General features: G+C 33.2%; 1 protein-coding gene across 1 annotated transcript in view; it reads left to right on the plus strand.

Moving 5' to 3' along the window:
* TMEM144 (transmembrane protein 144) overlaps positions 1 to 21,586 on the plus strand; it is a 58,564-nt gene that overhangs the window by 17,921 nt on the left and 19,057 nt on the right. The window contains exons 4-6 of the mRNA XM_051966689.1: positions 1,679 to 1,778; positions 3,310 to 3,390; positions 17,732 to 17,813. Coding sequence (XP_051822649.1) covers positions 1,679 to 1,778; positions 3,310 to 3,390; positions 17,732 to 17,813 — 263 coding nt within the window. The remainder of the gene's footprint in view (positions 1 to 1,678; positions 1,779 to 3,309; positions 3,391 to 17,731; positions 17,814 to 21,586) is intronic.

Genomic DNA, 21,586 nt, shown 5'->3' on the forward strand with positions numbered 1-21,586 from the left:
AAAGTGTTTTACAATCCCTAAGTCACTATAAAAATGTGAGCAATTCTTATCATCATTATTCCTGTTCACAAAGAGCTTACATTCTGTTGCTGAGATAACTGAATTATAAATTAGTAAACACAATGTATCTACAAACTATATACAAAATAATTTCATGTTGGGAAGAAGATATCACTCATTACTCCCAATCCCAAGGATTAGGATAAGCCTTGAATATAAGATAATAATAACGATATCTAACACATATATTGTTTACTTTGTGCCCTGGCACTTTACAAGTAGTATTTCATTTGATCCCCATTTTATAGATAAGAAAGTTGAGACTAAAATGACCTGCCTTAGGGATACACAATTGGTAAGTGTCTGAGAACTAAATTTGAACTTAATGTCTTCCTGATTGTAGGTCAGATGTTGTACAGGTGCTATACTATTTGCCTTCCCCAGTTGGAAAGTGAATTAAGTCTAGAAAGGAGTTAAATATTATAAAAAACAGAAATGAGAGAAAGACCATCCCAAACCTGTAGAAATGTCTGCAAATTGGAGGAGGAAAGTCCAATATAAAAAGATCACCTTGGCAATGTCACTTCTTCCATTCTTCCTTTAGTTCTTCACTCTAATACCTCAGGTACTTTTTGTAAAGTAGCTTCCCCACTGGGAAAAAGCTTCCCTTCAGAGCAGGCATCAACAGGTGACAGAATGAAAAGCATCCCATTCCTCCCTCACTACAATACTCACAGGGCTGTTGTGAGAATTGAATGAAAAAAAATATATATGTAAAGTTAATATCTTTTTAAATATCTTTTTTTAAAACTTTGTGGGCCCAACATTAAGATCCCCTACTTTAAGGGCTCCTATAAATTATATTTCAAGTTACTCATTGTACAAATTAGAAAACTAAAAGTGGAAAGATTATAAATGTTTTGTCCAATGTTGGGTCTTTAAGCCTTAGACATTTATCCAGAAATGAAAATCCCATGGCAGATTTTGATAGGAAGAAATATAGAAAGAAAGAGGGATAAAAAAATTTAATTCACTTGTGTATGACTTTTGGTATGGATTTTCCCATGGGTTAGTTTCATCTCTAATAGTTTGCTTCAAGGTCAAATGCCTCAGTTTCCTCAAGTGTGCTATAAGTGGCTTGAACTGAATAGCATTTTAGATCTTTAAAGTCCCTTCCAGATCTAAAACTGTCTTTTGTAGAAACTACTATTCACAATCCAGATAATGACCTGTTTATAACTAACAGTCTTAGAGAATTGCATGACCTTCAGAAAGCTATGTCCAAGGTCAAAGACATTTTTCTGATAATAAATCCAACCCTACAACCTGCTTTACTTTTATGTAACAGCATAGCCAACATAAAACCACTACCATTTTCAGCATTAACAGTACTTTCTAAAAATAGTGTATGCCTGATCAAAGGCATGTACCAAGGCTGGAGAATATTTCTGCACCTTAGTAGTTAACTTTATCCAACATTTTTCTACAATGGGAGTTTTGCTTTTTGGACTTTATAACTTTAAGACGTACACAAAAGAAATAGGCTCTTGTTAATAAATAGGGAGAATCAAAATTATAGGTGTAACATAGGTATTCAATTACTAATGATTTCTTTGCATTTTCTGTACTTTTTATAATAGTAAAGGTGTTTTTTCCCCCTATGACTTTTGTCTTGCAGGTAACATCGCTGTCGTCCCAATTGTTAAAACAATTGGTTTAGGCCTTGGACTTTTAATATGGGGATCATTCAATTCATTAACAGGCTGGGCAAGTTCAAGGTAACGCAATTCAAACAGAATTGTCATGTGCAACCAATCCTCACAGAGCTTCTCCTCTGTGCAAGTCACCAAATTAGGCTTGTTGTTTGTCCTTCATTCTTGAAGAGCACCATGACATCAAAAAGGTGATATCATGACATGCAAGGGGCACTAGGGATGCAAAAGTTTATGAAACATTCTTTGAAAATTTACCTCCAAGGTCTGTTCCAGCTCCAAATCTGATCCTAGGATCCCCTCAGTATTCCCAAACAAGCCTCTTAAGATTTTAAATTGTAGCCTGTACCCAAACCAGTTCTTTCTGGAGAACACTGATCCTATCCTGTTTCTATTCATCTCCTTCTTCCCCAAATTCATGAATCAGAAGAAGGAACAGAATAAGAAAAGCTATGGAGATGGAGAAGCAGACATCCTCAAAACATCTAGCGAGGTTATACTGTTAGTTTGGGATTTAACCTTTCCATATGTTGAGAAAATAAAGAAATAAATTATCCCTCACCTTACTCTCCCCCACCATACACACACGCAAAAAGATTTTACCAGATTAATGACTCTACATGGTTTCAGGACAAATGTCAAATGGGAAGTGCAAAGAGTGATTTAATAAGCCTTAAGAGAAAAAATATTTTAATTAAATTTTCATTATAATTTTTAAAGGAAATTCACTAATAAGGTAATATATTTAAATTTTGGTCAAGCTATGGGAAAGGATTATCTGATCTGTCAGCATTACTTGATAAGATCAAAGCCTTAGTTGAGAACAGGAGGTAGGATATACTTGCTCTTTTGAAGTCGTCATCTAATGTTTAACTGAAAATTTACTTCATAAAACCAGAGCCTCAGTGGGGTGAAAAGGTCAGGTACATCTTCTACACTGAAATCTTCCTCCATTTTCCAGTGGTGGTGTGGAAATAACCCTGGGTTCCCAAAGACTACACTAGTAAAATTTCAGCTTTAGAAGGTCCTATCAATCTGGTCAAATGAATAAAGGTCCAGTAAAAAGAAATTAATCAATTCAAAAATTCTTATAAATTAGATCAGGTTATCACTCATTTTTAATATAAACTTCAAAGTCCTCCCAGCTTCTCTTCATTCTCAATCAGCAAGTAATATGAAATGGCCCCTACTACTAGACATTGGAAGACATAAATACAATGAATGAAATATTCCTTGCCTACAAGGATCTTACATTCCAGTATCACTATTGGAAATAAGGAATGTTTAAAGTGATTTGGGCCAAGCCAAGGACCATAGAGTGAGAAAGGAAATCAGGGTAGATGGATAGGATAGAGATTTTTATCTATATATCTATCCAGTTTTAAAATTCTTTAAACCATTTCAAGCATTGCCCAAGATTTATGTAACCATACTCTTGATTCCTTTTTCTGAGACTCAGAACAAAAGTCCCTTCTGTGACATCTTCTCCACCAACCAAATTGACCATAGAATCTTTCTGTGATTGTAAGAGACAAAATTTCAAAACTCTTGAACTTTTCAGAAAGACCTAATTCCACACATGTTGATTTTTTTTCAGGTTTGGATGGTTTGGAACAGATCCTGAAGATATATCAAGGCCCTTGCTAAATTACTTTGGAGCTGGACTTTCAGTGATAAGGTAGCCAATCATTTCTTTTACCTGCATTTTTAGGTCATCAAATGTTTTCAAAGCAAATAGACAAGGATAGCAGTTCAGGTTCTGGATGCAGAATCAGAAAGACCTGATTTTAAATTTTGCCTCAGAAATTTACTAGGTGTGACTATGGCATGCAAACACAATGGAATATTATTGTACTATAATAAAGCATGAGTTTTACTAAACATGAAAAGTATTTATATGAATTGACACAGAATGACGCAAACAGCAACAAAACAATTTATACAATAACAAAAAAAAATTAAACACAAGAAACTTTGAAAGACTCGAGACCTAGAGGTCTCATTTATGAGATGATTAATCATTTCCAAAGGACTATAATTGTATCATGCTATCCACCTCCTGACACAGATAAGATGGACTCATGGTATAGAATGAGACATATTTCTTTAACATGAACAAAGTGGATTTTGTTTTGCTTGACTAAATTTATTTGTTTCAAGAATTTTGTTGCTCTTTTTAAAATGGAGAGTGGAAAGAAGGAAAAATGATTTAATGGAACATGTAAGATTTGATTTTTAGAAAGTCAAAATAATATTAATGATGATGATAACATCACATACCTCACTGGATTATTGTAAGGATTAAGTGAGATAGCCTATATGCAAATCTCTGTGCAAATATTAGAGTTGGATGAGAGGAAGAAGAGGAAGAGAATGTTGAACTTTCTGGTAAAAAAAAAATCAAGTCCATTTGCCAGAAGTTTGCAAAAATCTGTATGAGATATACAAAAGAGAGAGCTAGCCTTGGAGTCAAATATCTGGATTATCTGTCTGTGAGGCAAATAGGTTCTCGTTCTCTGGTGCGCACTCTCTCGCTCTCTCTCTCTCTCTCTCTCTCTCTCTCTCTCTCTCTCTCTGTGTGTGTGTGTGTGTGTGTGTGTGTGTGTGTATGTGTGTGTATAAAACCTCTCCTTAATTTGTATAGTAAGTGGAGTCCTAGTGTGGGAATGAAAAGAGGTGGGCCATAAATTCAGTTTTTTTTTTCATTTTGTTGCCTGCAGATTCCCCAAAGACATCTCTAGAGCTGAAGTTTCTATATTGAAGAGTATATACCTTTTATGTTCAATGTTATTAACCTGTAATTGGCTTCCTTTGTATTTTATCTTATTCATTTAAATCATTTTTATAAGAATTTCATAGACTTCACTTGAGTGCCAAAGAAAAGTCCAAGAGACACACAACATAAAGTTTAAAAATCCCTATTCTAGATCCTTTTAAAGCTCTGTCTCCCTAGCAATTTATAGAATTTATTTTTGTGCCTAAAACTGAATGAACCAGATTTGGGTTGATATGAAATCATTATTACATAGTTTGAGGAATACTAAGGTTGTAAGTTGAAGAAGTTCAGAGTAGAAAGAGTTGAACTCATTTGATCAGTCTTCTTATAAGTTTTTTTTTCCTTTATTATCTCTATATCACAGATTTTTCTTATGCCCTGCTTTAAAAAATAAATCAACTTTGTAACTCTTTCCCATATACTTCATTTAATATTTGTAAATGAAATGTTTCCGACTATATTTTAGGCAGATTTCTTGGGGAGGCAGTTTTTTTTTCCTTTTTATTTTAAGGGAACATAGGTAACCAAAAAAGGGAGTGGGGTAGTTTTCATGATGAGAGAGGAGTATGTTTAAATGGGAAAAGAAATTAGTAATAAACTAGAAAATAGCAAATACTGACCTATAGTCCTACTTTCCCATTTATTTAAAAGGTTTGTGAGAATAATGTATACCCTTTTCGAGGACATTCTTTTTTAAATAGATTTTTATTGATTTTTTTCACATTACCTAGATTTGTCCTGTATCCCTCCCTCATTCTTTATAAGAGTTTTTAATGAAATAAATAAGAGGAAGAATTTTTTTTAAATCAGCAAAATGTATCAACTCTTTGAAAAGTTGTATATTAAATATAATGTTCTACACCTATAGATCTCTACAAAAGAGTGGGGAAGAGGGATGCTCCTTATATTACTAAGGGCATTATTTTTGAGATTATTAATAGACTATTTGTAAATTATATTATAGCACAGTAGAGCATATCTTCATCACCAATCAGAAATTGAAAGATGTGAATGCAAGATTCACTGGACTTATTTTTTGTTGACTAAGAGATAGCACTTGAATTAGTAGAACTAAACTTTATCCTAAAGGTTCCCATCCAGGGGGAAAAAAGCGGGTTCTATCCATCATTCTTCCTAATAACCAATGATGGGTTTTGATCCTTCAAACCACTCTAAATTCCTTTAAATAATGACTCTAAACAAATTTGAGAGCATCAGGACACCAAAAAGGATGGAATAGAACATTTTCCAATGGAAGACAACTTAGAAGTTCAGCAGAAAAGGTCTACAACACCAGGGTAGAAGTCCTGGGGCAGGACACTCTAGGGTGGTCCCAGATCCAGCCACAGCCTGGCCTGGGCCCAACCTCTGAATCAGAAGCAGTGTTGGAGACTTCTAGACCTCTCAGTCCAGGGACATCAGGGAGGAATCAGAAGGTCAATGGAGACAGTCTGTGGCAAAAGGGTGGGAGTCTGATGTGCAATCCCAATTCATCCCCCATGAGCACACTAGATCTTATAGCTATAGAGGGGTAGGGGATACACATAATAGCGCTGAGGCAGAAAAGAGTGCTTGTGGTCAGACCCTTAAAAGAGCTGCACAAAATCCCTGAAACTTGGGACAATGCACTCTCTACTCTGAAAACAGAGTCTTACTTTAACAAAAAGTTAAAAGCAGAGTAAATGGCTAGGAAAATGAGCAGAAAATTTTTAAAAATTTTGACCACTGGAAGTTATTATGGTGACAAGGAGGATCAAAACATACTCAGAAGATGATAATAAAGTCAAAGCTCCTACAACCAAAGCCTCTAAGAAAAATAAGAATAGCACTCAGGCCATGGAAGAGCTCAAAAAGGACTTTGAAAATCAAGTATGAGAGATGGAGGAAAAATTAGGGAAAGAATTGACAGAAGTGCAAAAGGATATCCAAAAAGTACTGAGGAGAAAATGCCTTTAAAAAGGCTCTCTTCCAAGATAATGTGTTTTATCCCCATATCAAATTTATACAGGTTTTCTTGAAAGATATAATGATCTAATCATCAATATTAAGAGGACCATAAAATTATGACATGTATGCTTGTCAGAGGTATTCACCACCATCATGGAGATCTAACACAAAGTTCAACTTAAAGAGGGAATCCCTTCTAGATGGTAATATTCTTTCAAATATTCCTTATTTACCAAAGATTTCATGATGATGATATCAAGCCAAAAAAATTGAAATGAGAGTAGTTTTCATCATGTGTTCTTTGGAACTGTCATGAATCACTGTAGAGAGTTGCTAAATCCTTTACATTTGATTGTCATTGTAATATTGTGGTTACTGTGTAATTTGGTCTTCTGGTTCTGTTCACTTCACTTTAAATCAGTTCATATAAGTCTTCTCAGCTTTTTCCATCACAACCATATATCACAAATTGTTTAACCATTCCTTAATTTATAGGATAGATGTCCTTTCAGTTTCCAGTTCTTTGCCACCACAAAATCATGTCATTTTTTGGTCTTCTTTGTCAGTTTTATATGAGTGGTACTTCAGCATTGTTTTAATTTGCATTCTCTAATTATTAGTGATTTAAAGTTTTTTTCATATTGATTGTTGAGTATTGATAGCTTTGATTTCTTCAACAAACTATCTGCTTGTATCCTTTGGCCATTTATAAATTGAAATATGAGTCTTATTTCTTTAATTTGATTCAGTTTCCTATACGTTTAAGAAATGAGATGTTTATCAGAGTATCTCTCTTTCTTTTTCTTCCTCTCTCTTTCTCTGTTTTCAAGAACTTTTCTCTTATCCATAGATTTAGTAAATAATTCTTCTATTTTCCCCTAATTTGTTTATAATATCACCCTTTTTGAAATCATATATTCATTGGTAAATGAAGTAAAATGTTGCCTTATACCTAATTTATTCAATGACATACTACTATTCAGTTTCCCCCAAAATTTTTTATCAAATATCCAGTTATTGTTCCAGTATTTTGGATAGTGAAAATGCTATATTATATTTATTTATTTCTATAAATTGTATACCTGTTTCACTGATTAACCACTATATTTTGCATCTAGTACCAGATTGTTCTGATGATTTTTTTGAGATCTGGTACTACTATATGGTCCATTTAAAAACAATATTATTCTACTAGTAGTGTGGTATGCCTGTAGGCTTAGAATATAGTCATCTTTGAAAAATCAAAAATGAACATCAGAAAGAAATCAGTGAAAAAGTGCATGATGAAAATGAGAAGACTGCAATATATCACAAATAAGAAACTCAGAAGAAGTGGAATAAAAAATATCTTCATTGGGAGATTCTATGAGTGGAAAAAAAAATGGTCTGGTTGTGAGACCAAGGGATACTTGATGACAAGTCTAAGCCACTCCAAAAAACATCTTATCAATATCAAAAAATAAGAAAAGCTTCCAGCTGTACAACACTTCCAATATCTTATCTGTGGCAAACTATGAGAAGACTTTGACAAGAGGCACACAAGATGGACCAGCATTAATGATGAATCAGAAATCTATTTTTGTATTTGAAGAGGTTGGAAAAGTGTTCATTCTAGTTAATTTACTTCTGAAAGCATGAGATATGTATATCATCTACTAAAAATGAGCAAAATGGAGAAACTGAGAATTGGTGGAATCTGGAGAAGTTCTTTATCATGTGACAGAATGCTCATGGAAATCCAACAAACAGATAGACACTGAGTAAAAAAAGAAACAGCATGAGTCTATTATGGTTCCTGATTTCTTAGTAAGCAATTATATTTTCTTCAAGCCTAAGAATTAACTTAGGTGCCTCATAAAAATACCCTACATTTATATCTATCTTTCCCCCCAATAACTTCTCTATTTTATATTTGTACAAAGACTTCCTTCAGAAGTGCCCAATTTCTGTTGATTCAAATTCCCATCTAAATACTTAAGAATTCCCACCCCCCTACCCCCACTGGAAAGCTTCCAGATAATCTGATGTCCACATTCTCACTTACAAACATAGTGGTCATAATGTTTCTAGATGAAATTTAATTGAGATAACCATCACCTACAATAATTCTTCATTGGTTTTTCTACCCTTTTATCCTTTACTAATGTTATTTTTTTCATTCCCTTACCTTCCTTGTACAGAAAGTCTTTTTCCATGATGGGGCCTCTGCCCAAGACCTGATTCCATCACTTAGTAGGGTTATGTGATCAACCAGAGGGAAAGAAGGTGGGTTCTATCCATCATTCTTCCTAATAACCAGTGATGGCTTTTGTCTCTAATATAAACCTGATTGCTCTTGTCCAGCATTTGCCACTCCACTTTTTAGCTCTTTTGAGGTAGGTTCTTTCCCTTAGAGCAGAAATAACATCATCACTACCTGGACAACTATGATAATACCTCGAAAGGTAGCATTGCAAAAGTTTTCTCCTCCATGCAAAATACCCATAGCTACCCCTCATCAACTAAAACAAATGCCCCTCATAAATCAGACTCTGCATTACAGGGCAATGTCTAGTAAGAGTCTCAACTCCCACTATTGGAATTTTGGGTGAGATAGAACAAGCAACATAGGATAGTCAGGCATGAATGATTATAACAGATGATAGAGGTTATGTTGACTTGTGGTCCAAAAAATCATCCTTTTTCTGAACCTCCTGTTAATATGAAAGGCTTCACCATCCTTTCAACCTCGATGCCATCTCCAACTATTTGTTGTTTCTACCTTCATTTCTCTTTCACATGTAATCCTTCATTCCAGTCACATTACTCTAGCTTGTCATCATCACATCTGGAGGACTGCTACAGATTCCTAATTAGTCTCCTCTGTCAAGTCCCTTCACTTTTCAGATCTATTCTCAATATAACTTTCAAAATGATTTTTCTAAAGAACAGCCTAACTCTGTCACTCCCCATGCTCACTGAGCTGCACTGGTTTGAAGAAATATAAATTTATCTTCATGTCACTTTTAAAATTTTTTATTTCTATGTTTTTATTACATATACTTATTAGTATAATACTACATGTGCATAAATAAATATACAGATATTGTGGGTAGTCTTTGCTCAAAAACAATTCACAAACATTTATGGATCAATTTAATTATTTTAAATTAATTAATAGGGGTGACAATTAGGTGGTGCAGTGGTTAGAGCTCCAGCACTGAAGTCAGGAGTACCTGAGTTCAAATCTGACCTCAGAATTGTGGTATATGAATGTTATGGAATATTATTGTTCTGTAAGAAATGACCAGCAGGATGAATACAGAGAGGACTGGCGAGACTTACATGAACTGATACTAAGTGAAATGAGCAGAACCAGGAGATCATTATATACCTCAACAATGATACTGTTTGTGGATGTATTCTGATGGAAGTGGATTTCTTTGACAAAGAGACCTAACTCAGTTTCAATTGATCAAAGATGGACAGAAGCAGCTACACCCAAAGAAAAAACACTGGGAAATGAATGTAAACTGCTTGCATTTTTGTTTTCCTTCCTGGGTAATTTATACCTTCTGAATCCAATTCTCCCTGTGCAACAAGAGAACTGTTCGGCTCTGCACAGTTGTATATTGTATCTAGGATATACTGTAACCTATTTAACATGTATAGGACTGCTTGCCATCTAGGGGAGAGGGTGGAAGGAAGGAGGGGAAAAATTGGAGCAGAAGTGAGTGCAAGGGATAATGTTGTAAAAAAATTACCCTGGCATGGGTTCTGTCAATAAAAAGTTATTATAAAATAAATAAATTAATAAAAAAAAAAATCTGGCCTCAGACACTTAACACTTCCTAACTGTGTGATCCTGGGCAAGTCACTTAACCCCAATTGCCTCAGAGAAAAAAAAATGCCACTTCCTCCTCCTTCTCATCTTCCTCCTCTTCCTCTTCTTCCTCCTCTTTCTCCTCTCCTCTTTCCTGTTAAAAGTTTAGAGACCACTTCTCTAAAGATCTCATAGGGAAACTGATTATAATCAGAGTCCCAGAGGGAAGAGGAATACTGGGAATCTGATAGGTAAGGTGAAGTGAGACTTGAGAAAGGTGACTGCCTCATATTCAATAAGTCTCAATTGGGTCAACTTTGAGTAGCAGCTTTTGGGCCCCTATTTAATATGACTCATGGTTCTCAGGGATGTATCTCTAAAGGTGAGGACTTACTGTATTATTTATTATGCCAGAGTCAAATTCTGGAAGTGCTAGATTCCACAGCGCAGTAGTGATCATTCCTCAAAGTCATTTTCCTAGATAAAGATCTTAGTCAACAAAGACTAAGTATCTGTACTAGAGATCATTACTGATCACAAAATAGAAAATTTTTATTATATCAAGTTGAAAAGTTTTTGTACAAACAAAATTAATACAGACAAGATTAGAAGGGAAACAATAAACTGGGAAAACATTTTTACAGTCAAAGGTTCTGATAAAGGCCTCATTTCCAAAATATATAGAGAATTGACTAATTTATAAGAAATCAAGCCATTCTCCAATTGATAAATGGTCAAAGGATATGAACAGACAATTCTCAGACTAAATTGAAACTATTTATAGACATATGAAAATATGCTGCAAATCATTATTAATCAGAGAAATGCAAATTAAGACAACTTTGAGATACCACTACACACCTGTCAGATTGGCTAGAATGACAGGGAAAGATAATGCAGAATGTTGGAGGGGATGTGGGAAAACAGGGACACTGATACATTGTTGGTGGAATTGTGAACACATCCAGCCATTCTGGAGAGCAGTTTGGAACTATGCTCAAAAAGTTATCAAGCTGTGCATACCCTTTGATTCCAGCAGTGTTTCTACTGGGCTTATACCCCAAAGAGATACTAAAGAAGGGAAAGGGACCTGTATGTGCCAAAATGTTTGTGGCAGCCCTGTTTGTAGAGGCTAGAAGCTGGAAAATGAATGGATGCCATCAATTGGAGAGTGATTGAGTAAATTGTGGTATATGAACGTTATGGAATATTATTGTTCTGTAAGAAATGACCAGCAGGATGAATACAGAGAGGACTGGCTAGACTTACATGAACTGATGCTGAGTGAAATGAGCAGAACCAGGAGATCATTATATACCTCAACAATGATACGGTATGAGGATGTATTCTGATGGAAGTGGATTTCTTTGACAAAGAGATCTAACTCAGTTTTAATTGATCAAGGATGGACAGAAGCAGCTTCACCCAAAGAAAGAACACCAGTAAACTGTTTGCATTTTTGTTCCCCCCCCCATATTTTTACCTTCTGAATCCAATTCTTCCTGTGCAACAAGAGAACTGTTTGATTCTGCCCATATATATTCTATCTAGGATATACTGTGTATTTTTTTTTAACATGTATAGGACTGCTTGCCATCTGGGGGAGGGAGTGAAGGGAGGGAGGGGAAAAGTCAGAACATAAGTGAGTGCAAGGGATAATGTTGTAAAAAAATTATCCAGGCGTGGGTTCTGTCAATAAAAAAATTATAATTAAAAAAAAAACTTTTTTAAATAAATAAATAAAATAAAATGATTTCTTTTTGTTTTTAAGAAAAAGAAAAGATCTTAGTTAAATGTAACTGTTTCTTCTTATAGCAGCCATGTCAGATTTTCATGTTCTTCTCCTGCCAAAATTGCTGCTGAATTTTGATTGGTTCTCATATGATCAAAAGGAATATAAAGAGCTCATCCAACTGATCAGTACTCTCCAGGAAAAGGAGAAAGAAGATATTTCTCCTAGGTATTTTTCTCCATAATTCTAGGCATTTTAGACAGATCATTCAAGGGCTCCAGACCCATTTTTACCTGGTCAACTCTCTAATAATTTCAATATAGAAGTCTTTACAAAGACTTTATAGATATTTTATAAAGAGAGGAGCCTGATAATATTTAGGAATTAATAGTTAAAGACTAATAAGTGTTTTTCTTCCAGAGTAGTATAAAAGTTTCATCTAGGTTAAATTCTAAATGCTTTTAATTTTTTTAAATTACCATTCATTTATTTTCTCTATCTCTTGCATCCAAAATGAAAAACAAAAAACAAACACACACATGCTGATATCGATTATACATCATCATATAAAACAAATGCCCACACTAGCCAAAATAATTTCATCATATACATTGAGTCTATAGCCTTCTGTCAGAATGTGGGAAGCATGTATCATCCTCTGGAATCATCATTGCTAACTAGATTGATCAGAGTTCTTAAAATTCTAGAACTATTTGTCTTCATAATGTTGGTGGTATTATATAAATTACTCTCCAGTTTCTGCTTACTTCTTTCTGTATCAGTTGACATGTCTTCCCAGATTTCTCTTGAAAGTATTCCTTTTATTTTTCCTAATAGCACGTATTCCATTATATTAACATACCATGATTTGTTCAGCCATCCCTCAATTGATGGGCACCTTACATGCACTTAGTTTCTAGTTTTTGATGTTTCTAAAAGGAAAAGCATGGAAATTTGTCTATTCCTACAAACCAATGTGCAGAACAACCAATGTGCAGGCAATCATCATATCTAAAAGAGTTTGAGATTATTTAAAACCTCAGTAGACCATAAGAGTACTGTGGGCTTAAAGTTGAAAGTTGGTACAGATATCATGATGCAGCACATAGAATGGAGCAAATCCCCTCCACTCTGCCCTCAGTGAGTATGTGGAATTTTTAAAAGCAAGCTTTCATTCTGGGGACAAGGAAAAGCTGAGGCAAGTGGAAATTGCTGCTGTGGGAACTTCCACTTGAGAAGTGAGGTTAGAGGGAAAGTACTAGAGAAGCTGTTGATGTTCCCACAAGTAGTTTGGTTCCAAATAAGACTGGTCTCTGTGGCATGAAGGAGTTTGATAGTGAGGAGAACACTTAATGCAGATGTTTTTATCTTTTTGGTATAATGGAAGTCTGAGGAAACCTGTGTACAATTTCACAGAATAATATCATAAAATTAATAAAATAAGATGACAAAAAGTCAATTACTTTGAAATGTTTTTTTTTAATTATCACATACTATTGTTTAAGAATAGAAAGTTTAATGTGAATAAGGAGACTTGCAAAGGAGGGTAGAGACTTCCACAAAGATTTTTAACTTGTGGTTCTTTGTGTTATCATTGTGATTTGTGGGGATGTTCTCGGAATTTATAATTAGTTCAGGTCATTCATCTTTTTCCTTTTAGAGCCCATATAGCTTACATGAGGAAAGAAAGAGAGTAAGCAGCAATTAATGTGTGAAATTTGAACCAGTCCATCCTGTTCACCTGAATCATGCCAACTGGGCTCTTTCCATTCCCATCCCTAAAGCTTAGAATCGAATCCTTTGGCTTTCATAACATAAATTGCACATCTAAATTTGCTTTTTTATTCATTGACATGATCATATCACCATTCTTTTTAAAATCCTAACTTTGAAGACTAGGCTCAGCTAATGTCATTTCAGCTATGTTCATAGCTCCCCGCCTCTGTTAATACTCCATATATTGGAAACAGCTGAGTTCACAGATGGTGGGCAAAAGCTGAATGCCAATTTAACAGATTATTACCCCCCAAAGTTTGCTGATTCCTTGAATTAAAATTTGCTGCTTGTCAGTTGTAAGAAGAAAAAAAATCACTTGCTCAAAGCAAGCCCTTTTCAGAATGTCTTTTGCAAGCCTACAGCAGACTGACCAATTTTTGATCAGTTCATAAACCTCTACAATCCCAGCCATCCCTAAAATAGAGCTTAATATTTCAGAAGAACAAGTAAATTTGCAGAGTAAGTAGTGTTAACTTTGTAGAGGATGGTATCAGAAATTAAATGCAAAAAAGCACATCTGTCCTTAGTGAAATCCTTCCATCAATACAAATATTTTAGTATTACCTGCCAGGAACCCATTTCCAGCTTAGTGCTCCCTCTAAACCAAGTCCATTGATTTTACCTTAGGAAACTATATGACCTCTGATAACTGTTCCAAGAGTTTACCTACAAAAACATATACAGAGACATGTACATATACATAAGATATATAAAGTATAGCCCTTCCTGAGTAATGAGTTCTCAGCAAATCCTTGGTCACCAGAATATTTTTTCTTCCATTTTATTTAGGAAAAAACAGGCAAATGCACATAGAGGAATTGTTTTAACATGTAAAGCAATCAACATTTATTTATGAAAATTTTGAGTTCCAAATTTTCTTCTTCCCACCCTGCCCTCACATATTGAGAATGCAAGCAATATGATATTAATTATACCTTGAAGTCATGCAAAACATTTCAATATTGGCTATGTTGCAAAAGAAAACACAAAAATAAGCCAAGTAAAATAAGGTTCAAAAAAGTATGCTTTGGTCTATACTTTGAGTTCATCTAAGTTCTCTCTCTTAAATATGTTTTTATCCTGAACCTTTTGGACTTGTCTTGGGTCATTATTTTGATCAGCTTAATTAGATCTTTTATAGTTGATCATCCTTACAGTATTGTTGTTACTACATACAATGTTCTTCTGTTTCTACTCACTTCACTTTGCATCAGTTCATATGAATCTTCCTCAAATTTGTTTTTTTTTTCTGAAACTATCCTGCTCATCAATTCTCATAACACAATCATATACAACAACTTATTCAAACATTTCCCAATTAGTAGGCATCCCCTCAATTATAATTCTTTGCCACAGCAAAGATAGCTGGTCTACATAGTTTTATACAAATTGGTCTTTTCTTCTCTTTTCTTTGATCTTTTTGGGATACAAACTTAGTAGTGTTGCTGGGTCAAAGTATGCATAGTTTTATAGGCATTTCAGTAGTATTCCAAATTGTTCCAAGAATGGATGGACTGGTTCACAACTCTACCATTGCTGGATTATTATCCCCATTTTTCCACATCCCCTCCAACATTTGTTATTTTCTTTTTCAGTGCTACTATTGGCATTTCATCCATTCATTCATTAGCTCATTCAGTGGGCCATTCGCCACCCCAATTTCACATATCTCTCCTTCCACCCTAACCTTTTATTAGATCTTCTACTTGAGAATTTTATTTGAGGCATTAGTACATGCTCTCAAAGAACTCATACTCTAATGATGAAAATAACAAGAAAACAGGTATATATGAACATGATATATATATATGAAGGATAACTTGAAAATAATACAGAAAAGGGGATGGTATTAAGGGGAATCAGGAAGGGATTTTCATAGAAGATAGAACTTTAGCTGGAGCTTGAAGGAAGCCAAGAGGCAGAGATGAGAAAGTCAAACCACATGTTTTTGTAATTTATCCTAGAAGTGATGTGGCAGGGGGACTGGAGTTGATTGAATATAAAGGAATGAGATTCAGAAAGATTAGTTGATTTATCCATGGTTACTCCACAAAAAGATGCCTGAAATGCAATTCAAAACTGTCTCCTCCAAGTATTTAGTAAATATTCATTAAACTATTCAGAACAATATTCAGTTCAATATTTAGTAAACTATGCTGCTTCTTGTGATATTAAATGCTAAAAATGTACACATTTAAGTGGATTTACACCTTAGAAAGATGGGTTTTTAAGGCTACTCATTAATGCATCACCGGTTACTAATAAATTGACTGGCAAGTGGTGTCAGTCTCATAATTTGTGTCCCAGATTAATTGTAATTAGGAAATGTTTAACAAAATAAATTAAAACATAAAAAGACATAGATAATGCTTATTTGTGATTTTGTAAGTTACTATTTGTCCCCAAAAGTTCTGTTTCTATTTGAGTTTAACAACACTGAGTTGAAGTACTGAATTATATTTTAGAGATTGTGGAATCACTGAAGTAATTTAGAGGAACTCCAACTAAGTAGAGGTGATAGTAATAGCTTTCATTTATAGAATGCTTTAAGGGTTGGCACTTTATATGTGCTAGCTCATTTGAGCCTTACAATAATACTGAGAGTTGGATGCTATTATTATTCCCATTTTATAGCTAAGGATACTTAGGCCAAGAAAGGTTAACTGACTTGCCTAGAGACATACAGATAATTAGTGCTGAGGTATAAGTTAAATTCCTGTTTTACCGACTCCAAGAATAGCACTCTATCCACGATCTAGCTGCTTTAAGTGGCCATCAAGACTCAGGAAAGAGGTAAGACTCAGCTGAACCTTATAAGGACTGAACAAGTTCAGAAAACTTTAAAGGGAGAAGCATACAGGAAATGTGAACAAATGTATTATAGATAGAAAGGAAACATGAGGGTCTATGGAGCAGTAAGGAAACACCCAAATTGTGTATGCAAGTAGGAAATAGCAATAAATAAAGTATGATAGAATTGCTCTGGCCAGATTATCTCCAATTATTTCTATATTCATCCTGTTGGTAGATTGTTGTTTGAATGTTTTCTGCTTCATAAGAATTTGATGTTCTTGTGATCACAGACTCTGTTTTGTCTTTCCCCAAGCTTAGCATAGTACCTGGAATTAGAGTAGGCAAACAATTAATAAATGTTTATTGACTAGCTTAGAAAAGGAAAATAATAAAATTTATTCTTGACCTACTATGTGCCTTCATACATCTTTCTACCTCAACACAATTTGAATCAACATTTGTAGGAATCTTAAAGAAAAAAATTTAAAATGTTACAAAACATGAATCAATATTTTAGAATGATCACTACAATAACTATTTCTCCTTAAGTAATCAAAGGGGACGTTGCAATGATCTTTAAGTAATCTTTCTGAATAGGAAAAAAGGACACTGCTTTGAAGCCAATCAGAGGACAGAAAAGAAAATGATCACAACTAGACAATGTACTTTTTTGTTCTAAATTTGTTTATGACTATGAATCCATCTTCTTGAAACCTTAGATTTCATTCTCAACTCTTTATACATTTCCTAAAACAAAAAAATCTGGAAAGGGTTTTAGACTGGAGAAATATTGTTTCTTTATATTTTCAAAAGGGACCAGAGAGAATGGAACAGCTATAAAAGACATGTCAGTAGAATAGAGTGGATTTACTGACTAGATATGACAGATAAGTCAAAAGTTTGAGTATATGTGACAGTAAAAATAATAGAACCACTAACAGGAAAGTTGGAAAGGAAAGTTCATTTTAGGGAAAAGATGATGAGTATAGTTTGATTCATGGTTAGTCTGTTTTGACTAGGAGACAAAAGAGTAGACAAGAGAAAAAGATAAGACCAGAAGTATGTTGATATTTATCAGCATAAAAGTACAATTTGAAATACCTGCGTGTTAATTTGTGCTTCCCCCATGAATTTTGATAAATATGACTGAATTAGGAGTATAAAATATTATTTAAATGTTTGTTTTCTTACAGTGCTGTCATATTTTTGTTTGTAAAAAGTGAAGTACCAAGTTTAACAAGTTCCTTGGACACTACACCATTATTAATTGAACGTGTAAGTATGGTTTATGTTATTGCCAGATAATACTTCATTTAGAAAGTCACTAGCTGAATGTGTGAGTAGGGTTTATGTTATTGCTAGATAATACTTCATTTATAAAGTCAAATTTAGCCCAAGGGAAAAAAGTATAGATTGAAATTCACAGATTTATTGTAGAGCAGAGTAAATTAAATTTCAGTTTTAGAAAATATTTTTGTATTTATTTGTTATGACTAGAAGCCTGCACAGAAAATCATACAGTTATGAGCAAAATTGATTAATTAGAGCTTTTGCAAGATGTTTTGCTACGAACAAAAAAACCTCTTCTTAGATTTATACTTTTCTGACCTGCAGAATATCAACAGAGAATAGATTCTTTTTACAAGACTTGATCTTCTCATATATATACATAATGGCAATGATAATAGCAAAGCTTAACAGTTATATTTATTTATATAGTTATATTAAATATAGATATTATATAACATGTATAAAGAGCTTTATATACTGAAATATGCTAGTATTAAGAAGTAAGGTCTAAGGATCTCAGAAAGTAGATGAATCTGAAGTTTTGAAGTTTATTGAAGAGTAGCCTTTTTCTTCTTCCATAATTTCCTTCTTTCAAGATGGATCAAGTAAGGATCTTCAAGAGAAAACTCTATTGAAAGAAATAAAATGGGACCACAGATAGACCTTGTGGCATCTAGATGACACAATAGATTAGAGTTTGCTTGGAGTCAGGAAAGTTCATCTTCCCAAATTCAAATCTAGCCTCAGGCACTTACTATGTAAACTTGAGCAAGTCACTTAATCTGGTTTGCCTCTGTTTTCTCATCTGTAAAATGAGCTGGAAGAAGAGAGTGGCAAACCATTCAAGAATCTTTGCAAAGAAAACTCCAGATGAAAAGTAAGAAACAACTGAAAAAGACTGAATAAACAAATAATTGCCATGGTTATTTTCAATTGTGTATTATGAACTTAATCTATTTCACTAATCCACCACTCTTTCTTACCTGGTATCAGATTGTTTTAATGACTACTACTTTGTAATATAGTTTGAAATCTGCTACTTCTAGACTACCTTTCCTTCACATTTTTTCTCTATTGAATTCTTTTATATTTCTGAGTTTTTGTTCTTCCAGATGAATTTTGTTTTTGTTTTTTTCTAGTTCATTAAAATAGCAGTTTAATTCTGAATAAGTAAATTAGTTTATATAGAAGTATCATTTTTATTATATTGGCTCAGTTAAATTATCAGAGTTTAATATTTCTCCAGTTGTTTAGATCCATCTTTATTCATATGAAGTTTTCTGTAAGTATATGATTTGTGTTTATCTTGAAAAGTAGACTCCCAAATATCTTATATTGTTTGCAATTATTTAAATGCAATTTTGGTGATTTATATGACTGTTGAAGGTTCTGATTGTTTTAACTAGTTTTTTAACCAATTCTCTAGCATTCTTTAATATTAGAGATAATACTAAATATCAATTGCAAACAATGATAATTTTGTTTCCTTGTTGCCTATTTTAATTCCTTCGGTGTCTTTTTCTTCTTTTATTGCTATAGCTAGTATTTCTAGTACAATATTGAATCATATAGATTATAATGGGCATTCTTATTTCACATCTGTCTTATTGGGAAGTTTATCCCCATTGCAGATAATGCAGTCACATTTTAGATAGATAATACTTATAATTTTAAGGAAAATTTCATTTATTCCTATGTTTTCTGGTGTTTTTTATAGTAAGGACTGTTAGTAGTAGTATATTTTATCAAAAGCTTTTTCTGTATCTATTGAGATAACTTTATGATTTTTGTTGTTTTGTTTATTGATAATGTTCAATTGTGCTGATCATTTTCTAAATTATTGAAAGAGCATTGCACTCCTGGTATAAATCCCACCTTGTCAGAATGTGTTATCTTTGTTCCTACAATGTCCTTGCTAGTATTTAATTTAAAATTTTTGCATTAATATTCATTAGGGAAATTGAGGTATAGTTTTCTTTGTGTTCTTCTTAGTTTAGGGATCAAAGCTATATTTGTGTCATAAAAGGAATTTGTTAAAACCCCTTTGCCTATTTTTCAAAAATAGTTCATATAAAATTAATTTTCCTTTAAATATTTGATAGTATTCATTTGTAACTCCATTTGATACTAATTTTTTTCTCATGTGATTCATTAATGACCCTTTCAATTTTTTTTCTAAATCAGGATTATTTAAATATTATTATTCATTTTCTGTTAATCTGAACAATTTCTATTTTTTTGTAAATATTCATCCATTTACCTTAGGTAATCAAATTGGACAAAATATCTTCTAATTATTGCTTTAATTTCATCTTTGTTGGTTGATTCATCCTTTTCATTTTTGATATTTTTTAATCAAATTAATGTTTTATTTTATTGGGTTTTTTCATAATAAAACCAGGTCCTAGTTTTGTTAATTAATTCAATGATTTTCTTATTTTCAATTTTATAACCAATCCACATTCCCTGGATGCATTCTAAAAGATCATTTTGGTATATCTCTCTTTCTCATCCCTTAATTTTTTTGAATGGATCATTCCATCTTACTGAATTTATACTTGTGCCATCTATGTATACTTCTTCTAACTGCCCTGATGATGATAAAGTCATCTTCCGACATAGAAATATAAACAGTTTAACCTTGAGTTTCTTACCATTTCTTTTTTATGTTTATATTTTTTATTAATTTCTCTTAAGTCTTGTATCTGAATTCAAATTTTCTATTCATCTCTGGTCTTTTCATTGGAAATGCTTGAAAATCTTGTATTTCATTAAATATCCATTTTTTTTTCCTTAAATGATTATGTACAATTTTGCTGACTAGGTTTTTCTTGTTTGTAAATCTAGTTCCCTCGCCTTCTAGAATATCATCTTCCAAGTCTTCGACTCTTTAATGGGGAATCAGTGAAATTTTGTGTGGTCTTAACTATAACTCTACAATATTTGAATTGTTTCTTCTTTTTTTTTTTTTTTTGCTGTTTTCAGTATTCATCCTTGACATGATAGCTCAGTAATTTGGTTATAATGTCCCTGGAAATGTTCATTTTGATACCTTTTTCCAGGAGGTGGTCATTGGATTCTTTCCATTTTTATTTTACCCTCTGATTCTAGGAAATTAGGGAAGTTTTCTTTGATAATTACTTGAAACATCTAGGCTCTTTGATTATACCTTTCAGATAGTCCAATAATTCTTAATTTCTCTTTCCTGGATAAATTATTTTCCAGGTCAGTTATTTTCCAATGAGATATTTCACATTTTTTCACCTTGTTTTATTGTTTCTTGATGTCTTTTGGAATCATGAACCTCCAATTATCCAATTCTAATTTTTAAAGAATTATTTTTTTCCACTGAGTTATTATGCTGCTTTTTCCAGGGTGATTTCCACATTAAAATTTCCTACCATTTAGCAAACCATTAAATCTAAAAAGACTTTGTCTAAAAAAGATGGATGATTAGAATTAAAAGTAGAAACATAAACTTAGTCCTAACAAATAAATCTGTTGTTATTTATGATTTAATTAATTTATGTAATAATTATGCTGAGTTCATATGCTCCCCCATATATAGTTGGAATTTTCCTTTGACCCTAGTTTTCTAAGTATAATTTGTATTACAATTGAACAAATGAACAAAGAACTACTTTTAATTGATGCTGATATCTCAATTAAAACTTAGCTATACCAAAGAAACTTAGACAAAGAATTTACCAAACCTGTAGATCATTCCCGAATCAACAGCACACCAGAGTTAGTGTGAC

Source organism: Antechinus flavipes, chromosome 6, assembly GCF_016432865.1.
Source record: "Antechinus flavipes isolate AdamAnt ecotype Samford, QLD, Australia chromosome 6, AdamAnt_v2, whole genome shotgun sequence".
In the NCBI taxonomy this organism is placed as follows: Eukaryota; Metazoa; Chordata; class Mammalia; order Dasyuromorphia; family Dasyuridae; genus Antechinus; species Antechinus flavipes.